This window comes from Mustela nigripes, chromosome 18 (assembly GCF_022355385.1).
Source record: "Mustela nigripes isolate SB6536 chromosome 18, MUSNIG.SB6536, whole genome shotgun sequence".
Lineage (NCBI taxonomy): Eukaryota > Metazoa > Chordata > Mammalia > Carnivora > Mustelidae > Mustela > Mustela nigripes.
The window spans coordinates 6690522-6709506 of NC_081574.1; the positions used below are offsets into that span (position 1 = coordinate 6690522).

The 18985-nt window shown below is 41.7% G+C and overlaps 1 protein-coding gene across 1 annotated transcript in view; it reads left to right on the forward strand.

Moving 5' to 3' along the window:
• Positions 1 to 7114, forward strand: part of LOC132006588 (beta-defensin 130B-like) — an 8009-nt gene extending 895 nt beyond the window's left edge. Inside the window, exons 2-3 of the mRNA XM_059384473.1 lie at positions 2817 to 2971; positions 6933 to 7114. Coding sequence (XP_059240456.1) covers positions 2817 to 2971; positions 6933 to 7114 — 337 coding nt within the window. The remainder of the gene's footprint in view (positions 1 to 2816; positions 2972 to 6932) is intronic.
• The last annotated feature ends 11871 nt before the right edge of the window (positions 7115 to 18985 follow it).

The window sequence follows — 18985 nt, forward strand, 5'->3', positions numbered from 1 at the left end:
GGAGAGGGTATGTGCTTTGGTGAGTGCTGTGAAGTGTGTAAACCTGGTGATTCACAGACCTGTACCCCTGGGGATAAAAATATATGTTTATAAAAAATAAAAAATTTAAAAAGAAAAAAAGAAAAAAAAATCAGTAGTATTTCCACGCACCACCAACAAAAATCTGAAAAAGAAAATGATTCTATTTATAATAGCATCAAAACCAAAAAAATAATAAAGTACTTTTAGCAGAAAAGCAGACACATAGACCAATGGAAAAGAATAGAGAGTTCAGAAATAAACTCCTGGAAATACAGTCAACCAGTACATGAGAAGGAAGCCAAGAATTTTCAACTGGGAAATGACAGTCTCTTCAACAAATGGTATGGGGACAATTGGACAGCCGTATGGAGAACAATGAAATTGAACTCCTATCCTACAGCACTCAAAAATTAACTTAGGATGGACTGGACTTAAAAAAAATAAGAGTAGTTACTGTAAAATTTCTAAAAGAAAACACAAGGGAAAAGCTCCTTGACATTTGCCTTGGCAGTGACTTTTTTGGATATGACACAAAAACAAGCAGCAAAAGTAAAAATCAACAAGCAAGGCCACATTAAACTACAGAGCTCTGCATAGCAAAAGAAATAATCAAGAAAATGAAAAGGCAACTTATGGAATGGGAGAAAATATTTGCAAACCATATATCAGATAAGGGATTAATATGCATATGCATATAAACATATAAAGAACTCACTCAACTCAAAAAAAAAATAAGCAATCGAATTGAAATGAAAAAATGAGCAGAGAAAGTGAACAGACATTTTTCCAAATAAGACATATAAATGGCCAGCAACTACCTGAAAAGTTCCGAGCATCATTAATCATCAGGAAATGCAAATCAAAACCACAATGAGAGATTATTTGTGACACCTGTGACAATGTCTGTCATCAAAAAGACAAGAGATAACTAGTGTTGGGAAGATATGGGGAAAAGGGAACCCCTGTGCACTGCTAGCAGGATGCAAAATTGTTTAGCCACTATGGAGAGAGAGTGGAGTTGCTCAGAAGATTAAGAACAGAAAGACCATATGATCCAGCAGTCCCACTTCTGGGAATCTATCCAAAGGAAATTAAAAACAGGAATTTGAAGAGATATATGCACTCCCATGTTTATGGCAGTATTATTCACAGAAGCAACCTAAGTATCCATCAATGGTAAACAAATAAAGAAAATGTGGTATATAAATATACAATGAACTATTATTCAGTCATGAGAAAAAATTAAATCCTACCATTTGCAATAACATGGATAGACTTTGAAGGCATTGTGCCAAGTGAGCTAAGTCAGAGAAAGGCAAATACTATATGATATCACTTACATGTGCAATCTAAAATAGTTGAACCAAAACAAAACACCCAACAACAGACTAAATGGTGGATACCAGGGACTGGAGGCTGGGGAAATTGAGGAGATGTTATTTAAGGGTACAAACTCACATCTAGCAAGTATGTTCTGGAGATCTAATGCAGAGCATAGTGGTTACAGTCAGTAACAATGTATTTTGAACTTTGAAGTTATAAAGAGACTCGATCTTAACTGTTTTCACCACAATCATAACTGTATGACCTGTGAAATAATAACTGTGTGACCTGACAGGCATGTTAACTAACACTATCGTGGTAATCACACTGCCACACATAACAGCATCAAATCACTCACTGTACATCTTCAACCTCGGCATGTTATAGGTCAGTTATTAAAAAGAAATTAAATAATTACATATTAACAACAAACATGAAAATGATCAAAAGTAGCCAAAATAGAAGACATAAAAGTATATAAAATATCCCCCCAAAAGCTGGTATCACATATGAAAGTTTATAAATGAAAAAATAATTTAGACAAATGTATCATTAAGCCATTGATCAGTAGGTAAATTAGCTTTAGAAGATCTGGTTTTAGGTGAACTGATTCTTGGCCAAAGGCATGTTCTTAACTTTTCAATACACTGATTCGATATGGAGGGGCGAGGTGAGAGGTTGGGAAGTGTCCTGAGGCTGTGTGCATACGATCTTTGGACAATAAAGTACTGAAGAAACAGAGTGCTCTTGATCTTTGATCTTTTAACTCTCCTGATCTCACCATCCTTGTCATGTGGGACAGTTAAAGAAAGGATTAGTAATAGATGAGAAAATGTTACTTTTCAGTGTGACCTAAGCCTATTTACCTTCCAGGTACTATTAAGAACATCATACCTGTGGGTCATCTGGGTGCCTCAGTGGGTTAAGCCTCTGCCTTCGGCTCGGGTCATGATCTCAAGGTCCTGGGATCGAGCCCCGCATCGGGCTCTCTGCTCGGCAGGAAGCCTTCTCTCTCTGCCTGCCTCTCTGCCTACTTGTGATCTCTCTGTCAAATAAGTACATAAAGTCTTAAAAAAAAATAAATGAAAAAAAATGTCATATGTCGTACACATATGACACTAGTCTCTTTTTTCAGGAATAACTTGAAAATGCAACTTCTTCTTCTATTTTTAAAATAATCCTTGGGCAATTGTCTTAACCTTATTGTGGAAAAGAGTATATTATGGAAGAGTTCCCTTGCAAGTCAGAGTACGTTGGGTAATAAAGACTTTACCTCACCTGACCGTACTTCTTGGCCTCCTTCAAAAGATGACTGGCCAAGGGCACTGGCCTCTGGGGAATTTGAGATCCCATGGGAAAAGTAAAGGGTTAACCATCTAGTTTCCTGTAATTAGGTTAATTTGTCACCAAATTTAGAGACTCCAGGGTCTGGAAATTCCAATGAAGGTTGTTTTATTTTCTTACTTGTTAAGCTTCACTGACCAAAGGAACCTCAGTTCCCTAGAAGTAAACAAAAGGGCCTGCGTTCCACTATCCCCAATCACTCACCTTTGTACTGGGCATTCCACCCTGGGACTCCATTCCCTTCTTTCTGTGCTCTTCCTCTTTATGACTATAATCCCGAAAGGTAAGATGGTGGATAATTGTAGTTTTCTTAGGAGAGAGTGAACAACTGTGGGTTTCTTAGGAGGTCTACTGGGATGCTCAATGATACTGTGCCCATTTTAACTCAGACCCTAATGCTCAGCCTTAGGGAATCAGAAGTCCATCGTGATCCTCTCCCTTAGAACTGATGAGGCCGAAACTGCAAAACCAAAGATTTCCATCAACAGAAAATGAGATCCAAGAGCTCAATGCTTAGAAAGTGAGGCTCAAATAAAGATAGAGGTAGAGAAGCTGTGACATATGACTTAAGGCTTAGCAAACAAATCCTCTCAATCTCCAAAAAGGAACATGCAAATGGCAGCTCTTGGTTCAAGCTTGGCTAGTGAACAGAAGTGATGTAGACTCTGTTGGTGAGGAGTATTTGTGAAGGGCAGAAGTCAGGTCCTTAAGACTGAGCTCCACAAGAAAGGACTGCATTAAGTCCACAAGAGAGGACTGCTCCCTTAAGCAACAGGGAGCAGGGGAATTTGGAAAAAGCATAAACAGTGGGATAAAGCATCAGTGGCAAAAGTTTAAGCATCGGAAAAAATATGAAGAAAGCATTTTAAGAATATGAATTATATATATTTTTAGGACCCATGATTCAGAACTTTGAATATAACAATGTAGACTCAAAGGAAAAGGGGAATGTGGTCATCTTCAGGCTGCTTCAACCAGATCCTCATGAGAACTGATAATTCCTCTCCCTACTGTTAATGACGGGATGTTCACATCTCTCGAAATAATGTCTGTGGTCACTGAACACAGATAAGGTCTGGATAACTCTCTTGCTTTGTTGGTTCATCTCAAAGATTCTTTTAAATATAATCAATGATACTCACTTGTTTGATCTTTGCCAAATCTGTGGATATCTTGGGATCTACCTGACATATAGTTGTCTCCAACTGAAGGAGTTTACATAATTCTCATTTGATTCTCAGTTCTGTCACAAGAAGACACAGTTGCAGGGAGACACACTTGTAGTGACATCTAATGTAAAATCATACAATCATCATGCCTTAAAATTGGAAGGTGATTTAATGGCTAAATCTTTAATTTTACAGATAAGAGAATCCAGGTCTACATAAAGAATATGATTTTGCTGAGGTCACACAGGTGTGGCAACAAGGCAGCTAGAACCATCTTTAATCTGGGTCAGTTTTGGTTCCATTAATGTACGGGTGTAGATATGCCCATAAAATGGTAATCCTGATTTCTCTCAGAGTTTTTACCTCAAAATCTCCTAACTAAATACTGAGGAATCTAAGCAGATTCCTATGTTTCCTCTTTTGGAAGATACAATGTCTATGAAACATCTTATTTCACTAACCTTCAAATTCTTTCCTTCACTGTTTGAGGCAACCATGTCAAATGGGCTAAATGTTCTGCCATTCTTTTTGGACTATTAATCCAATCTTTAGATTCTTCTGATCTGTGTTCCTTAAAATCAGATAAACTGCTATCCATTCTGAAAGCACCTGCCACAAGAGAATTATGGCTGCAGAGTTAATGAGAGAATAGGTTTTGCGCATGCTACCCCTCCACCGTCTGAGCTAAAGTCAGCCTGACATAAATCACTGTCTGCTCCCCCAAGTCATAGCCCACGTTACCAGCTGGGTCTTTTGTTAAAAAAGTTAACAAGGAATAGATCTCCTTGAAGTAGATTTTAGCCAAACCCACTGATCTAGTGGGAAAATGGACACAGCAATGGTTGTCGTAGTAAGAGAAGAACATTGAGAAAAAGGCTGTCCTAAAGCAAAGGCCAGAAAGGATTTCCGGTAAAAATAGGAAACCTAGGAACCTAGGAAACCTGGGCCTGACACTTAGAGAAGTTAATACAATAATGACAAGACTCGATACTAACAAATATAATAGTGCATCCAAAGTAATATAGTGGGGGATACTAGACAGTCCAAAACAGACTGAAGCCAAGAGGTTTCCGAAGAAACAGGAGAGAGAATGTGTGTGGGGTCAGAGTACCTTACTGCGTTCAATGGCCACAAAGACTGACTGAGCTCTCCTGCTGTTCTCACACTGGGTCTTTCGCAAACACCTGGAATACGGTGGGAAACAAGGGAAAGACAGACACTGGTCAAATGATTACACAATTAATATATAATTATAAAGTTTAATAAGCACAATGGACAGGAACAGAGTACTACGAGTGCCCCTAACACGTAGTCATTGTCTTGTTGGCAATGTCAGAGACTTTCCTGAGGCATGCCTTTTGAGACCCAAACAGAAAGATAAGCGTTAGTTGATGGATCCCTTTCGAGAAGCAGTCATCACTGCTGGCAAAGGAAGATGCCGGTCCAGCTGCTGTCGGAGAAGAGAGCACAGGAACCGCAAGAAGGCCGCCAGGCGAGTTGGGCACAAACTAGCACCAGTTCGTACTAGAAAATGTGCCAGGGACTTCGTGGAATTATGCCAAGGTAGAAGCTGTAACCAAAGCTAAGTCTGTGGGGGTGGGGCGGGCATTTTAAGAACAAGGAGGGCAAGACATTCAGACTTGATATATGAGTATGTAAAGTCTATATATAAATTTCTAGTAATAGAAATTACTAGTACCTAAATCACACAGGGGCTCTTGATTTATGCACACAAACTAGGCTTATCTATGGATTCCTGACAGGCTGCAAACTTGACAGGTGCCTTAACACATCTGGCTTCTGTTTCATCATTTCAACTGTCCTGTCCTCAGAGTCTCTCTTGCTGGTTCCACTGCAGAAGGGGTTTGAAATTTACAGAAGCTGCCTTCTTTTCTAACCTTGGGAGAATCATCTTTTGAGGCAAACACATGGAATTAAGCCTGAGAAACCACTAGCAACTGTGTGGAAAAGAGAGAAAATGCATAAAGAACAAATGTTAAGAATTAAGAATTAAAAATTCCCAACTTTTCCATCTTATAATTCTGGTGATCTAATATACCCCATAAATAAATAAATAAATAACCTGTTCCGAGGCACAAAGCGGGTCAAACGAGGAGTTAAGACATACAAGTCAGGCAGCGAAGAAGCCAGGTCTGGTATGTTACGGGAAGCAAGACAGCAGGAGACGCAGGCGGGCTAACAGGAGGTTAGGGGACTAACCCTTATTGACGGACGTGAAGAGAGCGTGTCTCTTATGTGACATCCGCCGGGATCCACAGGGGAAAGGAGGAAGCCTCGTTATGCCTGAAACGTAGTCGCAGGACCCCAAGACTAAAGGGAGCCACCCCCTCGGGGTGCACTCAGCTCCCATGCTTCTCAGTGGCCAAATCAATTAGGAAAACAGCTACATTTAAGGAAAAATGCTTTTCAGCTTTTGAGAGAAATTCTTTCCTGTATCGACAGGTAAGTGGCATTGGACAACACAGAAAGTGTGTTGTTTGCCTGGTCCTGTGATGGAGACTTAGCTAAGGTGGATGCTATAGGATCGGGAAAGGCTCTGTAAGAGGTGCCAGACACGTTCCCTGGGACAGAGATGCCGTCAGCATGGATGGGCGATCGGCACAGACAAGGCTATGGAAGGACGGATCCTTCCTTCCAAATAGTGCCTCTCAGTGAAGGTATCGGCATTTGGGGCAGGACAGGTCACGAAGTAGGAAATCTGGGAACCTCGTGCTTTACCCCCTAAATACCAAAGATGCCCCCCCCCCCCAGTTCTGGTGGCCACAAGAAATCGAACCAACATTTCACAAAATGCAAATGCCCCGGATGAGGACAACTCTCTCCAAGCTTCTCGAAATCAGCCTGCCCCCTCCAAGATGTCCTGCACTCTTAGCCCTCCTCCCCACAAAAGGTGCCCCTTTTGCTGAAACGCCCGATCTTTTCATACAGGAAACACCATCCCTTCTATCCCAAGGCCATCCTTCCATACATTTACTGCTCTGGGTGCGTGACTGATAATCTGACGGTCACTTAAACTGCTGGTGATTTAATGATGCCAACTCTCTTTCCGTGCAGCAAGGCCTGGTGTTATTTCCGGGCAGAAACAGTGTGTCCTTTTGAAAGGGGTGTCCAAGGACGGAGGCTGCGCCACCACAGACAGTGCCACTGCTGAATGCAATGATGAGAAAAAGTGTTGTACGAAGTGGTGGGTGCTCCTTCCCTACCCAACCCTGGCTCCCAGAGCAAAATATCCTTAGTGGGAACAAGCTGGAAGCCCTCTGAACTCCAGAACACCTGGATACAGTTTGCAGAGCCCTTTTTAACCCGCCTTGAGTGTCTCCCTTGGGAAATAAATGTCCCGAATCCCCACATACTTGTCCCCAGGGAGTTTAATCCTGATGCGCATACAAGCCTCGTAAGAGCTACAAGACACAACTACACGACAGAGGAATCTCGGACCGTCAGGGTACTTAGAGAACATTTCTGGAAAATGAGAAAGACAGAAACTTTAAATGGGTAAAAACTGAAGGATATGGCAGCAGTAAGTTGTGTCTGACCACCTCAAGGGGATCATCAACCTCCCACACCACCGGACTCTGGACAAACACGAGAGACGTCCCGCAGCGACGGGGATGAAGGTCTCCCAGCCACGCGGTCTGCAGGCCCCGTCCCCGGGGACAAGGCATACGCAGGCCCGAGGCTGGCCACCCCTCCTCGGCAGGCAGCCCCGCGGGAGGGGGATGGGAGAGCCGTGCCCGGCAAGGAGGCGGTCTGCGCAGGGGAGCTGCATGGCTGAGGAGCCGAGAACCCAGCATGCCCAGTGAGTCCTTTCCGGATTCACCATCAGATAATCCCACCTGCTGGCCGGAACAATTCCCATCCCACCGTCATCATTACAATTCTGGATTCATTTCTACTTTATGGCTAAGCAAATTCAAGGGCAAGAGGTCAGGAATGTTACACAACACGAGCTCCACAGAGATGGAAACAATGATCCCACAAACAAAATTCAAGGCTTTTGTTTTTTTTCCTTTTCTTTTCTTTTTGAAGATTTTATCTGTTTTGTTTATTTGAAGAGAGAGTGAGCGGGAGCGAGAGGGAGAGAGACTCTGAGGCAGACTCGGTGCTGAGCCCAATCCATCCCACCGTGAGAGCACGACCTGAGCTCAAACGGAGACGGGAAGCTTAACTGACTGAGCCACCCGGGCAACCCAAGGCTGTTCATCTCTTGACCAGATAAATGTCTTGTGCACAAAAGCTGCCCTCCTGCCCATCTGCATGGCCCAGAACCACACCACAGTCTTCTGATGCCCTGTGTTGATGAGGACAGGGTCTGGAATCAGTCATGTTTAAGTTAAGACTGTAGTTCCCTTGCTTACCAGTCACTTGACTCTGAACCCTTTAACCTTCCTTTGCCTTAAAATTCTTCTTCAAGAAATGAGCGAAATAAACAATTTAACCTCTGGGCTTGTTGTAAGGACTAAATGAGATCAAGTACACAAAGCACTTGGAGCAGGCAAGGTGAGACCTGGGGGAAGTCAGCTGACAGTCGTGTCCCTTTTCTCTTGTCACTGAAACCCTAGAGCGGAAAGAAATCATTGTACTTCACAGTCGTGTTATTTTATGATCAGATGAAGCATAGATTACCAGTTTAAAACAATGCCGCAAAGTATATTTAAGGTTGAAAGACTATATGGGAAACAACTATTTCTTTGATATTTCAGAAGAAACCACTGTGAAAAGTTATAGTTTGTATTATAATTACCATTACCTTCTGATATCCAAAACTGTATCTGTTTAATAAATACATCCAATTACTCCTATGAAAACCAATGTTAAATAAGCAAGTTAGAAAAGAAACTAAAAGAAAGTTTTTATTGATAATAAAGTTGATATTTCAGTAGCATTAGATAATCCTTTCTCATGACATAATAGATTAAAATAAGTAACAGTATCAAGGGGAGGGAGTGACATGACAAAGGAAGCTAGAATTTTATTTTAGTAATGGTGTGGTGGATGGTTAGCATCTCTGAGAAATCATTTCTCCCAGAGCCTTGGCTCTTCTCTGTTCTTCCTGACCTTGAGATCCCATAAAGACATCAAAGCTTCCCTTTGAACTTTGTATCATTACTTAGAATACTGCTAGGCACATACTCAATGATGCAAGGGGTTTCAAATCTTGGTTTCAAATAGGAAACACACAGAGAATGCACCTGGAAGTCTCAGCTGTAGAAAAATGCAATAAGCCACAATCAAAGCCAGTGTGTGTTGTCAACAATGCATTGACTGGAACATTAATGATACTTCCGAGTGTCTCCTCTCTTTCAGTTCAGAAGGACTGACATGAATAGCCTATGCCCTTTGTCAAGGTTACACCTAGCTGGGGCATCAGTTGCAATGTCCGACTGCCCGAGTGAGCAGGCCTGTAACATCGCAGCTGGGTCCCACTTACAGGCCTACACAGGCAGAGTAGGCTGCAACCTCCACTAGTTATTTCAGAGGTGAGATAGTAAACATCTCATTATAATTCAAATGCGTTTTCTGGGAGTGGGTGATAATAATGAAGTCATCCTTCACTAACATGCTCACATAGTTTAAGCTAGTGGTTAGCTACTGCACTATTTCAGAAGTGCTGGAAACAGTATTGAAGACCCATCAGTAAAATATTCAAGAATATCAGTGAATTGGAATCAGGAGGCCTTCTAGACCTTAGGGCAACAATGTCTGTTTGACAATGATGGGAACTCTCTGTTTCTGCCTTGTCCACTGGCCACATGTAGTTACAGAGCACTTGAAATGTGGCCAGTGACTGAGAGAATGACTTATTATTTTATTCTGTTTTATTTTATTTTAATTAATATTAATGTAAATAGCCACACTTGGCTAGTGACTCGTATCACACAGCAGAGCTTTCGAGCCCTGAGCCAGTGCGGTGACCCAGTGATGAAGGACCCGGGCTCTGGAGCAGGAGGAAGTCCGCCGGCACTTAAATCCCAACTCCAGCCCCACCCATTGTGTGACCTGGTGTAGGTTAGGTGACCCTTTTGTTCCTCAGTATCCAATTCTGGAAACAGGAAGACAGCCATAGCTTTTTCTTCATTAACTGTCATGAGGAACACATGCATCTGCATATTAAAATCCCTGAGACAAGTTTTTGCATTTTTCCTGAGGGCAATGCTCTCTCATCCAGGGTTCTCTGGGGGTGGTGAGCTAAGAGAAAGGAAAGGCCATTTGAGACCCTGGGCAAGCAGTTCTAGTTCCTTCCTAGTTTCATCCTAGAAGTCACCTTCCTGTCCCGGAAACCATTACATTAGTTTTCTTATGAGTTCAAAGAGCTCTACTGGAAGGTACTGGGACTCACAACTTAGGACCTGGTTTTCTGCAACTAATGTTACACTGGATACATCTGTTCCCATACACTGAGGAAACATTTTAGAATTAAAAGAATCACAAGCCAAATTTGTCAGCTCCCTGGTGAATCATCTGGAGACATGTATCCCTAAGCTGCCTGTGTGACTCATACCTGTTGGGACTTCTAGGAGCTTCCTTGAATCAAGAAGGGAATGGACCAAAGAAAGGATCCTGTGTTGGCCGAAAGGACACAATCCCAAAGGCAGACTCCATCCCATGTGGTAGCAAACTAGAAAATCTCGGCTGAAATGAGCCCTTCTTCTCAGCCTGGCATTCTCCACAGAGAATGGATTGGAAACTCAGTTGAGCTGACCAGATTCCTGTTCTAAAATCTGAGCAGTCTTGGGGAAGTCAAGGGCCTTTAAATCTTCCTTCTTTCACCATGACTCAGTTTTAGGATATTGTTGTCCCAGCTTACCTGTGACTGAGCCCCTCAGAAGATAGAGATTTGGGGGGAACCAAAAAAAAAGACTCAAAACTACTTCAGATGAGGGGTGTCTTTTAGGGGAGTGAAGGCTCCTGTGTATCTCGGTGCTGGTGCTTGGGCATCTGAGATAAAGGGAAAAAGGTGAGTCTGGGAAGGCTGAGTCACTTGCAATCAATGGGAAAGGGATGCTTTGGTCAAGTCAGCTCAAGGCTGAGAGCGAAGCATGACTTTGGGGAAATACTAGAATAACTGGCAATAACAATGCAATGCATTGTTGCCTTTTCTTGCCAGTCCTTATTTTTCACCTGATAAATCCCACACATCCCTTCAGGGATAGTCCAGCTGGCAGCCCATGGCTTAGCCTTCCCCGGGCGTACTTCAATACTTCCTGAAAGCCCGGTCACTCTCTCTCCTTATGCTTCTAAACACACTGCACAGCTCCACTGAGGTATTCACCAACTTCAATTTGGTTCAGAAGTTTCTCAACTTTCAGAGTCGTTAATGTCTCATTATTTCCACAGCACCTTGGACCGAAGGAAATACCTAACATTCTGCTATTAAGAAATTAGCCCCTGGGGCACCTGGGTGGCTCAGTGGGTTAAAGCCTCTGCCTTCAGCTCAGGTCATGATCTCAGGGTCCTGGGATGGAGCCCCGCATCGGGCTCTCTGCTCAGCAGGGAGCCTGCTTCCCTCTCTCTCTCTCTCTGCCTGCCTCTCTGCCGACTTGTGATCTCTGTCAAATAAATACATAAAATCTTAAAAAAAAAAAAAAGAAAGAAATTAGCCCCAAATTACTTAATAAGCATCTGTGTTCTGACAACATAGTAACCATCTGAAAAAACAATGCACACAAATTGGAAGAAAAAGTAATATTCAAATATAACTTTTAAATAAGCAACCTACTGGGGCACCTGGGTGGCTCAGTCCGTCAAGTGACCTACTCGTGGTTTCAGCTCAGGTCCTGATCCCAGGGTCTTGAGGTCAAGGCTGTCAGGCTGTGCACTCCACGCTCACGCTCGGTCTGCTTGGAGTTTCTTTCTCTCCCTCCGCCACCACCTGCCGCATGCCTGTGCACACTCGTTCTCTCTTACAAATAAAAACATAAATCTTAAAAAAAAAAAAAAAAGGCAACCTACTGACTAAATGTACGTGTGTGCCCATGGGGCACTGGGCAGCTCCTCAAGTCTGGGACACAGAGGAGACTCTGTCCTCACTTCCTGCTCCCCATCGGTTTCCTGTGTGGCTCTTACTTTTTCACCGCGACACACAGCACAAACCTACTTGGACAAAGTCGCATCACTGACACGACTGTCAGAGGGTCTGATGCTCACACTGCGAAGTGCTTCTTGCAGGGTCTAACGAATACTCAGCTTCTGCCTTTCCCTTGAATATTTATAATATTTTCATGATAACCTTGGAACTGGCTGGGGAATGCAGGGACACCTCGTCCCGGGGTCTGTGAACTACTACTCCAGGTGTTTTTTTTAAACATCTACCCTTTGTTCCAGATGATGAGCAGCTTGAGGACAGGGACTATGTCTTATCCACAGCCTGGACATGCAACTTGCCACACGGTGAGTTAATAAGTATTACTGAAACCATGGCTGATATGAGATGAGCGGACACTGGCCATAATTTTCAGGTTTTACTGCTACAGCAGATGACTCGTGAGAACTTACCTCTTGCATCTCACAAGTGACCCAGAGCAGGCTGTCACTGACTGGGTGCGGAACAAGAAGCCTGAAAACTGACACGTGAGGTCAGTGGTTCAAGCCAGCGGAGGGAGGTTCTCAGTGCCAGTTCTCTGGCCAGAGAGGTGACAACAAACTCTGGAGACAGGACCTTACAGTTACTTCCTGCCGGGTTTGGCCAGGACGACAAGAGTACTTTCATCAACCCTGTAAGTACTGTGCACTCAGTGGCAGAAAAGATTTCACCAGCAACACCAATGTTCTGTCCAGAGTGGCCCTCTCCTCTGAGCGCTGAGTGGGACATGGCTGGGGTCCCCACCAACTCGTTTCTTGCTAGATGCTGGGAGAGTTCTGGAGAACTATCTTCATGGCTTATCACTTTTAGTCTACTGCTCAACACTAGTTAATGTTTTATTATTTTTTAAAGATTCATTTATTATTATTTATTTTAGAGGAAGAGAGTTTGCGTGGGGGAAGGGGCAGAGGGAGGAGAGAATCTCCACTGACTCCCTACTGAGTGTAGAGCCCAACAAGGGGCTTGATCCCAGGACCCTGAAATCCCAGTCTGAGCCAAAACCAAAAGTCTTATGCTCAACCAACTGAGCCACTCTGGTGCCCCAACACTAATGTTTTAAACACCATTTCCTAAGGTGTTTTCTGAGAAACATTACTGTTGTAGGAGATTTAATAAACATGCCATGATACACAGCTTATGGTTCTACACATCTGAGAGCCCCATGACACCAAAATGCTGCCCTTGGGAGAGTCACAGTAAAAATCAGCCTATTACAAAGAAAAGGTCAAACTCTCACTCTTCACAAATGACATGATACTTTATGTGGAAAACTCAAAAGACTCCACCTCCAAAATGCTAGAACTCATACAGGGATTCAGCCCTCTAGCAGGCTGTAATACACAGGAATCAGTTGCATTTCTGTACACTAACAATGAGAAGAAAGAGAAATTAAGGAATCGATCCCATTTACAATGGGATCCAAAAACCATAAGACACCTTGGAGTAAACCTAACTGAAGAGGTAAAGGATCTGTACTCTAAAAATTACAGAAAACTTAAAAAGAAATTGAAGAAGACACAAAGAAATGGAAAAACATTCCATGCTCATGGATGAGAAGAAGAAATATTGTCTATGTTACCCAAAGCAATCTACACTTTAGACATAATCCCTATCAAAACACCATTGACATTTCTCACAGAGCTGGAACAAATAATTCTAAAGTTTACATGGAACCAGAAAAGACCCCAAATAGCCAAAAGAATGTTGAAAAAGAAAACCAAAGCTGGTGGCATCACAATGCCTGACTTCAAGCTATATTTCAAAGCCGCAATCATCAAGACAGCATGGTACTGGCACAAAAACAGACACATAGACCAATGAAACAGAATAGAGAGCCCAGATATGGACCCTCAACACTATGGTCAACTAATCGTCTACAAAGCAGGAAAGAATGTCCAATGGAACAAAGACAGTTTCTTCAACAAATGGTGTTGGGAAAATTGGACAACAACATGCAGAAGAATGAAACTGGACCATTTCCTTACACCACACATGAAAACAGACTCCAAATGGATGAAAGACCTACTGGTGAGATAGGAATCCATCAAAATCCTAAAGGAGAAAATAGGCAGCAACCTCTTAGAGCACAGCCCCAGCAACTTCTTCCAAGACTGTCTCTAAAGGTAAGGTAACGAAAGCAAAAATGAACTATTGGGACTTCATCAAGATAAAAAGCTTCTGCAACACAAAGGAAATAGTCAGCAAAACTAAAGGGCAACCTCCCATTCCTAAAAGGTATGGGAGAATATAGCTGTAAATGACATCAGATAAAGGGCTAGTATCCAGGATCTATAAAGAACTTCTAAAACCAACGACCAAAAAAACCAAAAAACAAAAAAACAAAAAACAAAACAAAACAAAAAAAAACACCAAAGAATCCAGTCAAGAAATGGGCAGAAGACAGGAACAGACATTTCTCCAAAGAAGACATCCAGATGGCCAACAGACACATGAAGAAGAGCTCCACATCACTTGGCATCAAGGAAATACAAATTAAAACCACAGTGAGATACCAACTCACACCAGTTCAGAATGGCTAAAATTAACAAGTCAGGAAACAACAAATGTTGGTGAGGGTGCAGAGAAAGGGGAAACCCCTCTTACATTGTTGGTGGGAATGCAAGCTGGTGCAGCCATACACACACACACACACACACACACACACACACACACAGACATATAATGGAATATTACTCAGTCATCAGAAAGGATGGAATCTTACCATTTACATTTATGTGGATGGAACTGGAGGATACTATGCTGAGTGAAATAAAGCAATCAGAGAATGACAATTATCATATGGTTTCACTCATATGTACGATATAAGAAACAGCCCAGGGGGGACGCCTGGGTGGCTCAGTTGGTTAAGCAGCTGCCTTCGGCTCAGGTCATGATCCCAGCGTCCTGGGATCGAGTCCCACATCGGGCTTCTTGCTCAGCAGGGAGCCTGCTTCTCCCTCTGCCTCTGCCTGCCATTCTGTCTGCCTGTGCTCGCTCTCTCCCCCCCCCCTTCTGAAAAAAAAAAAAAATCTTAAAAAAAAAAAAAAAGAAGAAGAAGAGGAGACAGCCCAGGAATCATGGGGGAAGGGAGGGGAAACTGAATGGGAAGTAATCAGTGAGGGAGAAAACCATGAGAGACTTTTAACTCTAGGAAACCAACTGAGGGTTACTGGAGGGGAGGTAGGTGAGGGGATGTGGTAACCCGGTGATGGGCATTAAGGAGGGCACGTGATGTGATACTGGGTGCTGAAATGCAACTGATGAATTACTGAACTCAACATCTGAAACTAATTATATGCTGGCTAACTGAATTTAAGTTTTAAAAAATCAGGCTATTAAAAGATTCAAAGTGAATTAAGTTCAGGATTTCTCAAAGTTGTCGATATATTTTTGTATTTATAATACAGTTGTATGTATAATACAGTTGTATTTATAATACAGTTATTATTATAATAATTATTATTGAATGCTTAATAGGTGCCACATTTGGAATATTGTTTCTGTTAAAGATCAAACAGTAAATATTTTAGGATTTGCCAGCCACATACAGTCTTTGTATAGCTTTGGTTTTTGTTTGCTCATTTGTTTGACTTATAGCCACCTGAAAATGTAAAAAAAAAATTCTTAAAGCTCCCAGGTTTAAAATAGATTTTTAAAAATCTAGCAGAAAAAATAACAATTTTCTACTTACATAGGACTTTCTTACATTCTTGTGGGAGAGAAAGATGATTAATGACCAACTTAGCTTTTAAGATAAATATAAGTACTACTTTATGCGTGTGTACAAATGTTCACATATTTGTATGTAAGTATACGTATATGTGTATATACACACATACACATGTACATAGGGGTGTGACTTCACAGAACCTGCAGGGAAGGGGTTCCAAGAAGGGGCCACGAGGGAGAACATACTCCTAGAATTTGCTGGCATCTCTGGTGTTCTTGTTTGTGGCAGCATTAGCCCATCTCTGCCTTCCTGTTACGGGGTGGGCGTGTGTGTGTGTGTGTGTGTCCAAACGTCCTCTCTCTATCCAGTCACACTGGAGGAGGGTACCGCCCTACCCCAGTGTGACTGCTTATTAGCTAAGTCCAGCAGTAGAGATCCTATTTCTAAATCAAATCACCTTCCGAAGTACTGGGGGTAAGCACCCGCACATATGGATTTCGGAAAGATGCTATTCAACCGGTTACACCGCTTCTGCATGTAATATGATTTGGGAACAGCTGGTTTGTATATATTTAATAAAGCCAACGCATGGCAAATGTAGGATTAAAAATGTCCGCCATGGTATTATAATTTATATATAACTATAAAATATATCTAGATATTGATGTCCTATTTTCTTTGTTAATCGAGGATATTGATAAGTTGAATTTTGGCATTTTGACTGAATGCCCAATCTTCTTTCGTTTAAGTCAAGTTTGATTGAATTCAGTTACACTGACATTTTCTGACATAACAAACTATCAGATACTAACATTTTAATAATAAATGATCTAGAACATTCTGGGATTGTTTTTCTCATGAGTGTAAATGCTTTGTTAAAACCGTGACCATGCATAATTGTGAAGATACTCCTGATACCTGAGGAACTTCGCATCTATCATACTGAGTACTAGTTCTGTGCTGGGGTGACTAGAGATACATGTCAAAGGTTGAAAAGACAAGTTGGCTCTTAGACCCATCTCTAGAAATGGCATTTTGAAATGAATACTTCATTTCTACCCAGTTTTTATCATCCCTTTCTTTCCCTTCAAATCAAATGCACTCAAAACAAAATAAGGATTCAATAAAGAACAAATCTGGCTAATGTAGGCCCTCTTCGATTTGAATAATTCAAATCAATCTGTTCTTTTGAATTTAATTAAAACTCTGTCATTTTACTAACTTTTCAAGAAAAATCTAAAATTTTAAAAAACCTTGTAAATATGACACCATTGCCACAGAAGATAGTGTATTCGCTAAAATTCTTATGCTTATGACACTCAGAGTTGACACACAGTCTGAGAAATTGTATCAGAGGCAGAACAGGGGAGATCAGACTATGGGATTGAAGCATCCCATTTGCACAGCTGAGCTCAGCAAAGCGGACTGCTCCTTATTCCTGCGGGCTCCGTGGAACTCAAGATGGTCACAGCACCTGCACTCGAGAAGGAACAAAGACATTGTGTGGCTATGACACTTTTCCCACTCTCAACAATTTTGAGTTTCCAAGACAGCTAAAAGTTGTGGCTGCTTTCACAGGAGGCACAGCATTACAGAAAAGAAATCTATCATAATATTGAAAATACAGGAGCCAGCGGCATGCTAATGCAACTGGAAAAGTGAAGCAGAAGACTGATGAAGACAGTTCCAGTTTCCTTTTCCCAGAAAACTAACATTTAAGGTGATTCCAAACTGACCATTCAAAGTAAAATAATGAAAATAAATTAGGAATGGGTATTTTAAATTCCAATCATGTATATCATTTAATATCAATAAACATGGTAACTGACATCTCCAGTACTTCCTATAGCCTCAAGATTCTGTTACTGGAAGCCACGTGCACAATGTCCCTATATGCGAAGCAGCCCAAAGAATCATCTTTAAGTCATAGTTCTTTGGTCCAGATTCAAAAACAACGGGGCACCTGGGTATCTCAATGTGGTTAAGCATCTGCCTTTGGCTCAGGTTGTGATCCCAGGTCCTAGGACAAGCCCTGCATCTGGCTTCTGCTCAGCGGGGAGCCTGCTTCTCCCTCTCTGTCTGTCCCTCCCCCTACTTGTGCACACGCTTGCTCGCTCTCTCTCTCAATTAAATAAAATCTCTAAAAAAAAAAAAAAAAAAAAAAAGATTTCTCCCACGACCTCATGAGCTTCTCATGAAGCCTGGATGAAAGTAATTTTACCTCACAACACATTATTTAGAGCTTATTCAAGGCCATCATTTTCTTACATCAAATACTCAAAAAGAAATGGGAAGTTTCAAAAATACTTATTGTATTTTTCAGACAGATGGATTTGAGGGGTTGAAGAGAATCTTGCTGCTCTTCCCATGCTTACTGGATCCAGGTTCATTCTCCTGAGAATGCTTCTAGTTAAAATCACATGAGCTCTTCCCAGGCCCCAACTGGAAAAAACCCCTCACCCCATTTCTACCTAAATTGTCTCTCAGTCCATCACATCTGTGAATTTACTGAAAATCACCTATAGTCATTGGTGGAGTAAACAGATTAGGGAGAAAAAAAAATAATAAACAAAGGATGAGATGACTAATTCTAGCAAACCATGATAGAAAACCCACTGAGTAGAAGGCAGTGTTCAAAGGGCTTCCTTTGACATACAGCAATTCAGTAATGTGGAAGGATACAAAATCAATGCACAGAAATCAGCTGCTTTCCTATACACTAACATTGAGACAGAAGAAAGAGAAATTAGGGAATCGACTCCATTTACAATAGCACCAAAAGCATAAGATACCTTGGAATAAACCTAACCCAAGAGGTAAAGGATCTATAACTAGAAACTACAGAACACTTATGAAAGAAATGGAAGAAGACACAAAAAGATGGAAAAGCATCCCATGCTCATGGATCGGAAGAATAAACATTGTCTGTAGACAATGTTTGTCTGTACAGAATAAAAATGTCTGTACTGCCCAGAGTAACCTATGCTTTCAACACCATCCCAATCAAAATACCATTGGCATTTTTCAGAGTGTTGGATCAAACAATCCTAAAATTTGTATGGAACCAGAAAAGACCCTGGATTGCTAAGGAAATGTTGAAAAAGAAAAACAAAACTAGGGGCATCTCATTGCCTGATTTCAAGCTATATCACAAAGCTGTGATCACCAAGATAGCATGGTACTGGCACAAAAACAGACACATAGACCAGTAGAACAGAGTAGAGAGCCCAGATGTGGATCCTCAATTCTCTCATCAAATAATCTTTGGCAAATCTGGGAAAGATATCTAATGGAAAAAAGAGTCTCTTCAACAAATGATACTAGAAAAATTGGACAGCAATATACAGAAGAATG